This window comes from Poromitra crassiceps (assembly GCF_964638095.1).
Source record: "Poromitra crassiceps genome assembly, chromosome: 2".
Lineage (NCBI taxonomy): Eukaryota > Metazoa > Chordata > Actinopteri > Beryciformes > Melamphaidae > Poromitra > Poromitra crassiceps.
In genome coordinates, this window is record NC_139624.1 from 74,557,331 (window position 1) to 74,571,392 (window position 14,062).

General features: G+C 43.3%; 2 protein-coding genes across 3 annotated transcripts in view; both read right to left on the reverse strand.

The window, feature by feature from the left end:
- Positions 1–746, reverse strand: part of LOC310800398 (choline-phosphate cytidylyltransferase B-like) — a gene marked incomplete at both ends in the record, with an annotated part of 17,359 nt that extends 16,613 nt beyond the window's left edge. The window contains one exon of the mRNA XM_083662998.1: positions 642–746. Within this exon, the coding sequence (XP_083519124.1) occupies positions 642–746 (105 nt within the window). The remainder of the gene's footprint in view (positions 1–641) is intronic.
- Positions 747–5,613: 4,867 nt separating this feature from the next.
- The window catches only part of LOC310797615 (choline-phosphate cytidylyltransferase B-like), a gene marked incomplete at both ends in the record, with an annotated part of 30,349 nt that continues 21,900 nt past the window's right edge, over positions 5,614–14,062 (reverse strand). For both annotated transcript variants that reach the window (XM_083660009.1, XM_083660010.1), the window contains 3 exons: positions 5,614–5,838; positions 8,058–8,246; positions 10,452–10,594. In XM_083660009.1, the coding sequence (XP_083516135.1) occupies positions 5,614–5,838; positions 8,058–8,246; positions 10,452–10,594 (557 nt within the window). The remainder of the gene's footprint in view (positions 5,839–8,057; positions 8,247–10,451; positions 10,595–14,062) is intronic.

Here is a 14,062-nt window from a genome sequence, read left to right on the forward strand (position 1 = left end):
GACACACAAATAGGTCAGTGTGCCGCTGGCGTAGCACTGTCTAGTTTTAGTTTCACTCTGTTTCAGCTGGGAGGGATCACCTAGTGTACTGCCAGGTTGTAATTAGCAGGTATTGGAGCAAATGAGATGAAATAATCATGCGTACAGCTTATTTATGAAGAATATATAGAAGCCAATATATTTATTTTATGTCGGTGAGAGAAAGCCTTACTTTTAGGAATATATCAGATTTAAAGTGTTTTTTTTTTAAATTTGCCTTGATGACTCTACTGTTCAAAGGGGAGCAAGTTAGCACTGAAGATTTTGCTTATTGTTGTTGTTGTTGTTGTTGTTGTTGTTGTTGTGCTTTTAGCGGTTAACCTCCCACCCACCCACAGAAGACTGACCAGCAATATTGACCCCTCATCGCAGTAATTTTCCGCTTTGCAAATCTCCGTTAAGCCACGGCCATGTGTTTCCCCCCAGCTCTGCACCCTAATCAGACTAACACTGAAGGACCAAAAAGGGCATCTTTAGGATGCTTCTGAAATGAAATGACACCATGCTAGCCTTGTCTGTCCAGTTAGCTTCTACCACACCAGCATGATTGTATCGCATGGTAAGACTCCTCCGAGAAGAGGAACGGACTTATTGCTTCTAACCAAGGACTTACTGTGAAAGCGGGATCCCTTCTTGGCCGAGGCTAACAACGCTCTTCTCATCTCCTTTCTCCATCTCTCATCCTGTGAGCAGTGTGGATCTGCCATGGCAGATACACAGCATGGACTTGTTACAAGTGATCCTAACAATGCCACACCGACTCAGCCTTGTGTCTCACTTGTAGTGTTACTAACCCTTAAAGCCCCTGGAGACCCAAATCCGCAATAACCTATGTAATTTAGGGTCTCATTTACATAATAGTAAGCATCAAAAAGTATTAGAAATTTTGATTCAATCCAAATTTTTAAATATTGTCATTTAAGTTTTTGTAAGCTTTCCTGATGATATGGGTTATGGTGGTTATGCTCGAGTTGAGACCTATTACATAATCATCTCCGTGAACCAATCAGGCTGAAGTGCCTCTACCCTGCAAATAATTTTTTTTTGCCTCAATGTCTCATGTTGAGTACCATTGGGGGGCGAGGGTGGCACAGTTACTGCTTATTTCTTCATGATTTTTAAACATAATTTTATATACTTGCAGACATGTTTTATCATTCAAATTTGGTTAATAACAAAAAAATTTGTGTTGTGTCAAACTCAAAACACATTTATTTTTGCTTTCCAGGGGCTTTAACATCTAATGAACTTTTTTTGAATGAGTTTGAACAAAGCTTGTTTGTTTTTGAAATGTACCGCTGTTGTGTTATCATGACTGAAAATGGCAAAAGTAAACGTAGAAAAATAGCTATTCTAACGCACAAGGTCTTGATAGTTTACTTTATTGTATCCAGGAACAAAGCGGCCATTTCTGAACTACCTATACAGTGTGGAGAACCATTTAATCTTGATGAACATTTGATGATTTTTCTCTGATAATTTTTAAGGGGTATGGTGGGCCACTCCTGTAGTTTCTTCTTTATATGTTAGGAGATCAAGCAAGACACAACAAAGGTAAGACAGATTGTTCTGGAAAGCCAGCAGGAGTAAGGTGGGTCCAGGAGCAGAGATCTCAACCACTAAACTCTCTAGGCACTGGATCGTCTTGTCAAACCATCTGATATTTGTCACATGCCAATCATATTCAGGAACTTTTATGATGCACTTTGCTAGTGTGACTAACCTAAAACTATACGCCTACTTTCCATTCACACATTTCATACAATCAAACTCCGATCACTGGTCCACCTCTATCAAGAGTTTTAGAGTTGGAGGATGGCTAATTATGACCAGGTGGCCATAAAGCCAGGTCAGTAATGAGACACGGTGCTTAGAGCTTCTGAAATAGACCATAGCCTCATGAAACTTAGAGCTTGGTTTAAGGCTGGATCATGAATATTAAGAACCTGAAGTGATTCCTCTTCTCGTCTCCTTCAGCTCCATCCGATGTGAAAAGAAAGAAAGGACTATTAGTTGAAGAATTGTGAAAGACACTTCATGACGGAAACTTCCGTCATCCCGTATGTCACTGCCAATACCTTCGTAACCTGCCATCATACCTAGCAGCAGTACGTACCTGAGTGTGATGTTCAGTGATGGACTGGCTGGTGCCTGCTGAGTTGCAGGTTCAGGCTGGAGACTTCTGTCCTCTTCATTTAAAGCCCCAGTTCACTGCCTTCGATGTTTCTCAGTCATAATCACACACGTAATGGACTGGATGCATAAGGGAAAGCTTTTGACAAGGACAATGTGTGGTCCAATTTCACATCTCTGTCACATTTACACTAGTGTCATAAGGAACGAGAAGATACACGCCACTGGGAACCTATAGCTGTTATGGATTGTGTTCAATTTAGAGGCCCAGGAGTCTTCCACCTTCAGTTGTTTGAGTCAACCTTTACTATTGGAGTCTGTGTACCTCTGGTATTGCTGAGTATAGTATGTATATAACCATATGAAAAATGTTGATATTAGCAGCCGGTGTGAAGTGATCTCTTTGTTTATCTCCTTTCTCCTCCTTAAAGAGACGTTTGAGCACTTTGTATGCATGGGCTCCTCGCTCACTACAGAGGAAATCATGCAAAGTTATGCAATTAATGTTATTTCCAAAATCCGGTACACTCTAAACCTCATTAACATACACCATAACTGATGCTCACCAACATACACCAAAACTAATGCTCACCAAAATACACCATAACATAACTAATGCTCACCAACATACACCATAACAGTGAGATACAGCCGTCTGAAGGTGTGATTCAGCATGAGATCATCTTACAGACTAAACTACTTACAGACTGTCAAAATTTACAATAAAGAGAATTGCCATTGCACGTGATTCGTCAATGAATTTTCTTTGTATTCTGCAGTCTAAGAGGCTAAAATGACCCAATGGTGATCCTTAATTGACATTCAATTATACGTTTTTCTTTTATTTACATATCAAGCTGTTTGGAATTAGACATTAAAAAATAAGACAAAAAAAGACACATTCCCAAAGTTCGTACATATATACTGTAGTGCAGTTACATGTAGTGCATACAGGACAGTAAGACCTCTACATTGCATTGGGGGTGGAAGAATGGTCTGCTCCGGCCTGCCACTGGTGAGCAGTCCTGAGCAGAAAATCTGTTACACACATTTCAAATGATTTGCAAAGAAAACATGGGGGTGAGGTTATGGCTTTTGAAGAACCTGACATGTCAAGTTTACCCCAAGGGCCTCAAATAGTAGAGACCAGTGATTCTCACCCCTTTTTCCATATCAAGGACCCCTAATTATGCATTAGGGCCACACGCCCCCTTTTGATGAAATGTTTTCTCTTTTATTGTTAGATATGATTTTGTTCAGAATTCCATTCCTGTGTTAGAGAGATAACAGTGCAACTATGATCAAAAATAGTAATTCTTCGACATTCTCTAATTGTGTTAACTTCTTTTAAATGAAATAATGGTGAAGTTTAACAATTCATCAGTTTGCTGGGGGGACCCCTGGTGGTCCCCAGAACCACTGGCTTATAGACAGTATATTTCAAGTATCACCAGAGTGTCAAAGGAGAAACCTGGCATCTCCAAGTTTGTCAAGTTTGATAACAAGCATTTAATCGGAACCAAGCAATTGATAAAGCAAAATGACAAAAAGATACATGGCTGCCTATGGTGAAAATGCACAAATCTTTCCAAGCTTCCTGGTGATAGGTTTCTGTGAGATGAGATATATCTGTGTGGCCTAATGATTGTGGTGGTGAAGAGTTTTCATTGTTGCTTTTTTGTATAGCGTGTGATTGATTAGAGATTAGCGTGACACAGTTGATTGCATTTTGCTCTCTAGGCTCGGTCTCAAAGGCTCAGTTTACATCTAGAAGCTAATAAATGGAGCTGTTTTATCGGTCTCTCATTAAAATAGATGCTTTTAGAGACATCGATTAAGCGTAGTCCAACACCCTGAAACACTAATCTCTGGTAGGCGCGTTTCTTTTAGCGTCTGTCATGACAGACCTTGTTTCTGCTATTATGTCAAAACAGACAAACTCTCACATGAATGTTACTATTAGGAATCTATTGCTACACAACAAAGCTGTGCAAACTGAGGCACTAAAAACCTTTGTTCACTGTATCCAGTTACTGCTTTTCAAGGTATTATTTTTTGTCTCAACCGTCTTACTTTCAGGGACATTTTATGTAGCCTGGGTCAGAGCCATGTATACTGTAGCTATAGAAGAGTCGCGACATCTCCATTCACTCCAATGGACCAGTTTTTTACTCTCAAGAGTTCCAGGAAGTAAGGTCCTGGATTAAGCAGCACTGTCGAGTTGTAGCAAAATGGACAGTTTGAATGTTTTTTTTTTTTCCCTTGAATCAAATTGTACATTATCAGCTTCATTTTAGCATTCAAAAGTAGCGCGAGACCCTTTCCTGGCTGTTCATTGGCTAATGAGTCTTCAACGTGACATCACAGGCTATGCCCGTTTCTTCGCGACTGATAGTACGTAGAAGTCACGTGGAGTGCTGGGTTTACCCAGGCTACATTTTATGAACTTAAAGGGCCATTTTATTCCATGTCCATTTTAATTTCCTTGTCTTACACAAAGAATTTACTTTCAGTGGAGATTTCATACCGATTAGTTTGTCCCTATCTTTGAAAGTGTCTCCGATATTAGTTTTCAGGAAGAGAGGTTACGCTATCTAGCCAAGATTAAGAATCCCTCTCTTCTGAACATATATTTTAGGTAATTTGCCAATCACCTATGCCCAAATGGTGCAGATTTGGCAATGGGTTCGAGTTGAGTGTGTGTCTGTGTGCCAGGAGGATGTCTGCAGTGTCTCATCCGCTGCTCTAGGGAGCGCCGTTTCTCTGCTTCATCTGCTAACAGGTAGTTCTTACAAGCACAACATTACACAGTATGTATTCATGAAATTAGCTCCCGTCTGTTCACATGATCTGTAGGATGTTGTAGTAGCTGAGGAGGCTGTATGCCCCCCAGCAAAACTCAGTGACCTTTTTTTTAACCATCACACCCAGTCCTCACAGTGGATGGCTGTGAAATAATGGAAAATACAAGATGTCTTGAGGTCCCATTTACAGTAATGTGGAGAAGAAGAAAAAAAACTTAAACTTAACAAATATACAATGAGGTGATATAATGAACAGGCTGTCTTGGACAGTCTCTATCAGGACTGGACAATCCAAAGCAGATCAGCTCCTTTCAGAAGAAGCTGAGAGGGGTTCTGGACCTACACAGGGCCCAAACTAAGCCCTATCAGCTAGACTCATAGGGCTGCTTGGATCGCCGCAGCCTGCTGCACCAGGAGACTTGCCAACAGTCACGGCCCTCATCCTCTGCCTTGCACCTGTGCAACTACCTGGAGGATAAAGGTCTCAGCACAGTCGCTGCTGCCGGTGTGTGTGTGTGTAGGGGGCAGGATGTGTGTGTGTGTGTGTGTGTGTGTTTGCGCACATGTGAGCAGTTTTCAGGCAGTATACTGTGAGTGATGTGTGTGTGTGTGTGGAGTGTGTTCAGTTCAAGGACGTCTACTTCTCGTCCTCGTCCCCTTCGCTCATGCTACTTATGGAGGCGGACGCTCCTTTGGGGGAGGTCGGGGGGGAGGGCTGCGCGTTGTGCCAGCGGAGTGGGGGAGACGGCGGGGAGGGAGGGCGCAGTGGGGACAGCTCCCGGGTGGGGCTGCCGCAGGGCGACTCTCGGGGAGACATGGCGTACGACAGCATGCGTCCGCTGCGCTCCTGAAACACCTGTTTCTATGGATGGGAGAGAGGTTGGGCGTCAGTAATTTACTTACTGTACCGTGCAAAGATCCACATGTCATAAAGCCCTATTGTATTCTGAAAAGACCTTAAGCACTACATAAGCCATGTATAAATAACATAATGGATCTCTGGGTCTCTAACAACAGCCAGTGGATGTTATGTGGATGCGGTAAAGACAGTAAGTAGCATAAAATCTCATTGCTAGAATTACTAAAATATCACAAGATTTATGACTAAAAATAGATATTGCCTGTAGTAGAATGTGCTGACATGTTGCCATAGATACAAGCCTTGGCGCATGCATTTAAATGTATCAGAAAACATGTGACATTATGCAAAGCACACCAGTGTCTTCATGAGCAAAGCTACTCTAGAATAGCGGGGCGCCAAAGAGGAAATGTATATTTCTGACATCAACTATACCAGTAATATGTGTAGGCTATACATTCGCAGCGATTGTACAGTCCATGTATACAATCAATTGTCAATTAACACTTGACGAAGGTCTACTGACCGAAACGTTTGTCCATCCAGAAATAAAAAATATATTCTCCAGAGAAGGGAGACAGTGTGCGGGAGTTTTCTGTTCTACTGGCTTTATCTTCCTCCGACGCACCTGTCACACACTTGGGTGTGCAGAGACTTTATCCACTACAATCAATTGTGCAACATATTTCTTTTAAAGAATACAGGTAAATTCTAGCCTGTTATCCAGCCCCTATGAATCAGTTTTCAGCAGTCTTTGAATCTGCATGGCGATTCATGAGCGTCTGGACGTAAGTTTATCTACTGGCAGTTATTTCGGACAGATACTGTCCGGGATGCCTGATCGGCTGGACAAAATGACGTCACTGAATCAGTGGTGGATAGGATCATGTCCAGAGACCCATATGAATCGCCATGCAATTGCAAAGAATGCTGAATACTGTGATTCATAGGGACTGTATACCATGCGACTCGGTCAATTCTGTCACCGCGCAGCGGCCGCCTCGCCCGTCCTGCAGCTCGCTGAGCTGCCCCTGCAGCTCGCCAAGCTGGCCCTGCAGCTCGCATTCACAGCTGGGCCGATCCGCGGCCTTGCCCGCAATTCGGCTGCTGTGTGGCCAATGAGACCAGCATCACTGATGATGTCAGATTTATGACATCACTGATGATGATTTATGACATCACTGATGATGTCACAGTGGGATTTATGACATCACTGGTGATGTCACAGTGGGATTTATTACATCACAGTGGGACAATCACATTTATATACTGATGGGTACTGTGGACCTGCTAAAATAAATAATGCTCTGTCTCTATAAGGCATGGTGCTTTGTCTCTTTTGTTGAGGTAAATAAGTGAAGTACATGAGTGAGGTTTGACGGAACACAAGTCTAACAACATACATTATCCTTCCTTATATTATATAAGGGAGTAAGTGGATTCTGCAATTTTTGTCACGGTTTTGGTTACACTCGAGCAATTGTGATGTCACTCATGATGTCATAGACATGTCACAATGTCTATGACATCATCAGTGACATCACAATTGCTCGAGTGTCACGCAGCTGCCCGAGCTGCGTATGCGAGCTGCAGGGCCAGCTCGGCGAGCGAGCCTAGGAATCGAGCGCACGCAGCGCGTGAGATGCCTAGTATGATATAATTCCACTTGAAGGCATGTACTTGCTGATTGACACAGGAGAAGGAATCTCTCAAGGTGGGAGAGTGTGACTGTGTGAAGACACCTTCCAGCCTTCTAAAGGAGTGTGACTAATGGTGCATTCCATTTGTATTGGGAACTTGGAATACCAGCCAGGGGGTAGCTCTAGCCAGGCTATAGCTATTGTTAGCAATAACAGTTGTTAACGCCACGGTATTTTGCACATACATACAAACACTGTAGCAAGTTAACATGTCCAGTTAGACAGTACTGTGTGTGTGTGTGTGTGTGTGTGTGTGTGTGTGTGTGTGTGTGTTTGTGTGTGTGTACACAATTGATTTAATGAGACAAACATTGTCTCATCAAGTGCTAATAAACAGTATTTACTACAACTTGTCTTTCACTACTGTTCTTGGCCATCTTGGATTTTGAGGTTGGGGCTGGTGAGGCTCCCCCAAGATCGGGGGAGGAAATCTGAAGTCAGGTGAGATCACAAGGGGAATTCCTGACCTTTGACCTTGTAAATTCCTAGTTCCCAGGACAAATGGAATGCACAATGACTTACCCAGGTTCCATCAGGGCCGAAGAGTTCCAGGAAGTTGCCGATGAACTCTCTGGATTTCTCCTCCCACTTCTGGATGAGGTCGTGGCTCTTCTCCTCCACGCGGTACACGAAATGCTTGCTCTTCTCCTCGACCGTGCGGACCTTCTCCTTCATACGGTCCACCTGGTTCTGCAGCCGGTACTTCTTCTCCTGGAGGGAGCGCACATGAGGGAAAGCCATTACAGCAATGTTACAACAACAAAAGCTTCTTCTCCTGGAAGGAACGCACAGTGAGGGAAGCCATTACAGAAATGTTACAACAACTCAAGCTTCTTCTGGAAGGAACGCACGGTGATGGAAGCCATTACAGCAATGTTACAACTAAAGCTTCTTCTCCTGGAAGGAACGCACGGCAAGGGAAGCCATTACAATAATTTTACAACAACAAAAGCTTCTTCTCCTGGAAGGAATGCACGGTGAGGTAAAGCCATTACACCAATGTTATTACTACAACAAAATCTTCTCCTGGAGGGAGCACGTGGTGAGGGAAGCCATTACAGCAATGTTATTACTACAACAAAAGCTTCTTCTCCTGGAGGGAGCACGTGGTGAGGGAAGACATTACAGCAATGTTATTACTACAACAAAAGCTTCTTCTCCTGGAGGGAGCACGTGGTGAGGGAAGACATTACAGCAATGTTATTACTACAACAAAAGCTTCTTCTCCTGGAGGGAGCACGTGGTGAGGGAAGACATTACAGCAATGTTCCTACAACAAAAGCTTCTTCTCCTGGAGGGAGCACGTGGTGAGGGAAGCCATTACAGCAATGTTCCTACAACAAAAGCTTCTTCTCCTGGAGGGAACATGTGGTGAGGGAAGCCATTACAGCAATGTTCCTACAACAAAAGCTTCTTCTCCTGGAGGGAGCACGTGGTGAGGGAAGCCATTACAGCAATGTTACAACAACTAAAGCTTCTTCTCCTGGAGGGAGCACGTGGTGAGGGAAGACATTACAGCAATGTTACAACAACTAAAGCTTCTTCTCCTGGAGGGAGCACGTGGTGAGGGAAGACATTACAGCAATGTTACAACAACTAAAGCTTCTTCTCCTGGAGGGAGCACGTGGTGAGGGAAGCCATTACAGCAATGTTACTACAACAAAAGCTTCTTCTCCTGGAGGGAACATGTGGTGAGGGAAGACATTACAGCAATGTTCCTACAACAAAAGCTTCTTCTCCTGGAGGGAACATGTGGTGAGGGAAGACATTACAGCAATGTTCCTACAACAAAAGCTTCTTCTCCTGGAGGGAGCACGTGGTGAGGGAAGCCATTACAGCAATGTTACTACAACAAAAGCTTCTTCTCCTGGAGGGAGCACGTGGTGAGGGAAGACATTACAGCAATGTTACAACAACTAAAGCTTCTTCTCCTGGAGGGAACATGTGGTGAGGGAAGACATTACAGCAATGTTCCTACAACAAAAGCTTCTTCTCCTGGAGGGAACATGTGGTGAGGGAAGACATTACAGCAATGTTCCTACAACAAAAGCTTCTTCTCCTGGAGGGAACATGTGGTGAGGGAAGACATTACAGCAATGTTCCTACAACAAAAGCTTCTTCTCCTGGAGGGAGCACGTGGTGAGGGAAGCCATTACAGCAATGTTACTACAACAAAAGCTTCTTCTCCTGGAGGGAGCACGTGGTGAGGGAAGACATTACAGCAATGTTACAACAACTAAAGCTTCTTCTCCTGGAGGGAACATGTGGTGAGGGAAGCCATTACAGCAATGTTACAACAACTAAAGCTTCTTCTCCTGGAGGGAGCACGTGGTGAGGGAAGCCATTACAGCAATGTTCCTACAACAAAAGCTTCTTCTCCTGGAGGGAACATGTGGTGACGGAAGCCATTACAGCAATGTTCCTACAACAAAAGCTTCTTCTCCTGGAGGGAACATGTGGTGAGGGAAGACATTACAGCAATGTTACTACAACAAAAGCTTCTTCTCCTGGAGGGAACATGTGGTGAGGGAAGACATTACAGCAATGTTACTACAACAAAAGCTTCTTCTCCTGGAGGGAGCACGTGGTGAGGGAAGACATTACAGCAATGTTACTACAACAAAAGCTTCTTCTCCTGGAGGGAGCACGTGGTGAGGGAAGACATTACAGCAATGTTACTACAACAAAAGCTTCTTCTCCTGGAGGGAACACGTGGTGCGGGAAAGCCATTACAGCAATGCCAATGTTACAACAACTAAAGCTTCTTCTCCTGGAGGGAACACGTGGTGCGGGAAAGCCATTACAGCAATGCCAATGTTACAACAACTAAAGCTTCTTCTCCTGGAGGGAGCACACAGAGTCATGATAAGATGCAGTGTTAAACAATATAACGTGTTTATTTGACCGTGCTCTTACATTGATGTAGCTGACGTTCAGTTCTTTGGCTGTGTAGCCACGCATGAGGTTGCGGCGGGCATAGACGTCATAGTCCCTGACGATTCGGGTAATTAAGTCAGAGGTGGAGATTCCCTCTGTCCGCTGGGTGGGCACAAACATGCCTGACAGACACACATGCACACACACACGCACGCACACGCACACGCACACGCACACGCACACGCACGCACACACACACACACACACACACACACACACACACACACACACACACACACAATTAGATGGGGGAAAAACACACACTCATCAAAAGCTGACATGTAAAGGAGTGATTCTCAACCTTTTTCATATCAAGGACCCCTGATTTAGTCCACATTAGAGCCATGGACCCCCACTTGATGAGTCTCTTGGACCCAAATATGAGAATATTTTTTATTGTTAGATATGATTTTGCCTAGAATCCCATGGCTATCTGTATTGTAGGTAGAGAGATAACACAGACACTGTACAAAATCCCCCCACCAGCTCAGCCTCACCTAATCAGCCACACCTGGGGCCCTGATTGGGCCGCACCTGGGCTCAATAAAGGACGGCTGATCGGGTGAGGCTCAGTAGGCTCCAGACAGCAGTGGAGGAGGCTGCTTTGTCCTTCCCTTGATGTTCACCAATGTGCAGATGCATTAGCCTAGGTAAACCCAGCCACCACGTGACCTGCTCTCTCAGTTCCCAGTCACTAGCGTCTAGACTCCGGGCCATTCACAACGATTTCTGGGGCGATTGAAAGACCCGCGCAGACCCGCAGCCACCCCGCAGCCAATGAGTGACGGCGTGACTGCCAACATCAGTCCTGCCGTGATCGGCCAATCAGAGAGTGCGTCTTTGTCAATGACGTGTAACAGCTGCAGCGGCTTAGCACTACCTAGCCGTTAGCATTTGGCCTCTCTAAAGCATAGCTCCCGAGCTAGCTACTAGCTGGCTAGCTATATGGCTATGCAACTACGTGAGGAAATTCAAGTGAAAACAGCTGTTGAGGTTGAGGTCTGTTGATCAAAATAACACCTAGCGTTATCGAAATCGGATTTTAGCGGACCATACAAGCCAGGGCTTCAGAGCTGATCACCTGGACACATTTTATGGCGAAATTATCTGATAAACTTGTCTGTGCTGCTCTGTGGTGATCAGCTAATGTCTTCATAGCATTGTGATTATGATTTAATGCATTATGGAAGATAAACGCTGGTTTAACATAATTAAAATAATTCCCTACCAAACATGTAAAGTGACGCTTCTGGGCAGTAGACCATTTGGGCATAACATTATGTAATGTGACATGAGATCACCACATTTCAATAAATATAACGTTTTTGCACATTTGAATGCTGCTGGTCGTTTGTTTAATGCTGTATATATTGGATATTTAAAGCTGATACACTTTACACAATCAAATCTAACTTATTCACAGCAATACACAGTCCAGTAGTACAGTGGGCTAATTGTTTGAATTATATCGAAATATATTTGCATGGTGTAGCATGTAATGCAGATAATGTAGCTAGATACTCTGACACAGAAAGGCAGACAAGCTAGCAGCAGGGATCTTGTCACACTGATTCCAGATAAACTCCTCTGTCTAGCCAGCTATACAATATTGATCAAAATAACACCTATATCGAAATCGGATTTTAGCGGACCATACAAGCCGGGGCTTCAGAGCTGATCACCTGGACACATTTTACGGCGAAATTATCTGATAAACTTGTCTGTGCAGCTCTGTGGTGATCAGCTAATGTCTTCGCATTGTGATTATGATTTAATGCACTATGGAAGATAAACGCTGGAAGGCTGGGTAGCATTAGCTGACGTCATCCAGGCTACAGTAACATTAGGCTTTATAAGCATTCATTGATTGAAGCAGAGTGCTGGTCGGTTAAGTTTCTCTGTAGTCATGTCCTCCTCTGCTCCAATCTTCGTTCGTAGTTTCTTCTGTCTCTCGTCCAGCAGCTGCAGATGTCATCATTATCCACGTTATTGATTATTATTTATAAAAAAAATCTCGTGTAAATATTTTGTGAACGCACCAATAGTTAGAGAAGGAAACCTCTCTTTGCATTTTATTTTTTAATAAAAGTAGGCTACTTGTGATATCTCACGTGGTCGATCATCATTGCAAATTTATGTGAACAGCTAGGTTTAATGACAAATATGGAATATCACCCAATGAAATACCACGGTTTAATGCCAACAGATAAACCATACAGATTTGTTGTAATTGTGAACACATAAGGGAGCAAAGACATGGTTTTCAAGCATAACACAATGTACAACTTTTATTCAAAGACAGGATTGAAAAATATAGGTCACTTGTATTCACTTCAGTAATGTCAGGTCTCAGTCGCATTCACGCTAACCTCTTAACTTCTAGCTAGGTCAAACACACCTTAACGTTATGAGTGTGGCCGTTTTGGATTAACATTAAGTCCACGATCAAGTCTAGCATTTCGGTATATTCCTACCTCTTAACATCTAGCTAGCTAGGTTGGATCTGGAATATGATATCGGCTTGATACATTTGATTGTAGCTACTCATACAGCCGTGTGGAGCTTATCTAGCTAGGTTGCATCTGGAATATGATATCAAGCCAGTAATGTAGCTAGCTAGCGTTAAATAGGTTTATCTGTAACCACGCTGAAATGTGAGGGCATTAACGTTAATATTTCTAGCTAGGTCAAACACACCTTAACGTTATGAGTGTGGCCGTTTTGGATTAACATTAAGTCCACGATCAAGTCTAGCATTTCGGTATATTCCTACCTCTTAACATCTAGCTAGCTAGGTTGGATCTGGAATATGATATCGGCTTGATACATTTGATTGTAGCTACTCATACAGCCGTGTGGAGCTTATCTAGCTAGGTTGCATCTGGAATATGATATCAAGCCAGTAATGTAGCTAGCTAGCGTTAAATAGGTTTATCTGTAACCACGCTGAAATGTGAGGGCATTAACGTTAATATTTCTAGCTAGGTCAAACACACCTTAACGTTATGAGTGTGGCCGTTTTGGATTAACATTAAGTCCACGATCAAGTCTAGCATTTCGGTATATTCCTACCTCTTAACATCTAGCTAGCTAGGTTGGATCTGGAATATGATATCGGCTTGATACATTTGATTGTAGCTACTCATACAGCCGTGTGGAGCTTATCTAGCTAGGTTGCATCTGGAATATGATATCAAGCCAGTAATGTAGCTAGCTAGCGTTAAATAGGTTTATCTGTAACCACGCTGAAATGTGAGGGCATTAACGTTAATATTTCTAGCTAGGTCAAACACACCTTAACGTTATGAGTGTGGCCGTTTTGGATTCACATTAAGTCCACGATCAAGTCTAGCATTTCGGTATATTCCTACCTCTTAACATCTAGCTAGCTAGGTTGGATCTGGAATATGATATCAAGGCTTGATACATTTGATTGTAGCTACTCATACAGCCGTGTGGAGCTTATCTAGCTAGGTTGCATCTGGAATATGATATCAAGCCAGTAATGTCAGGTCTCAGTCGCATTCACGCTAACCTCTTAACGTCTAGCTATAGCTAGGTTACATCTGGATTATGTATAATATACAGTA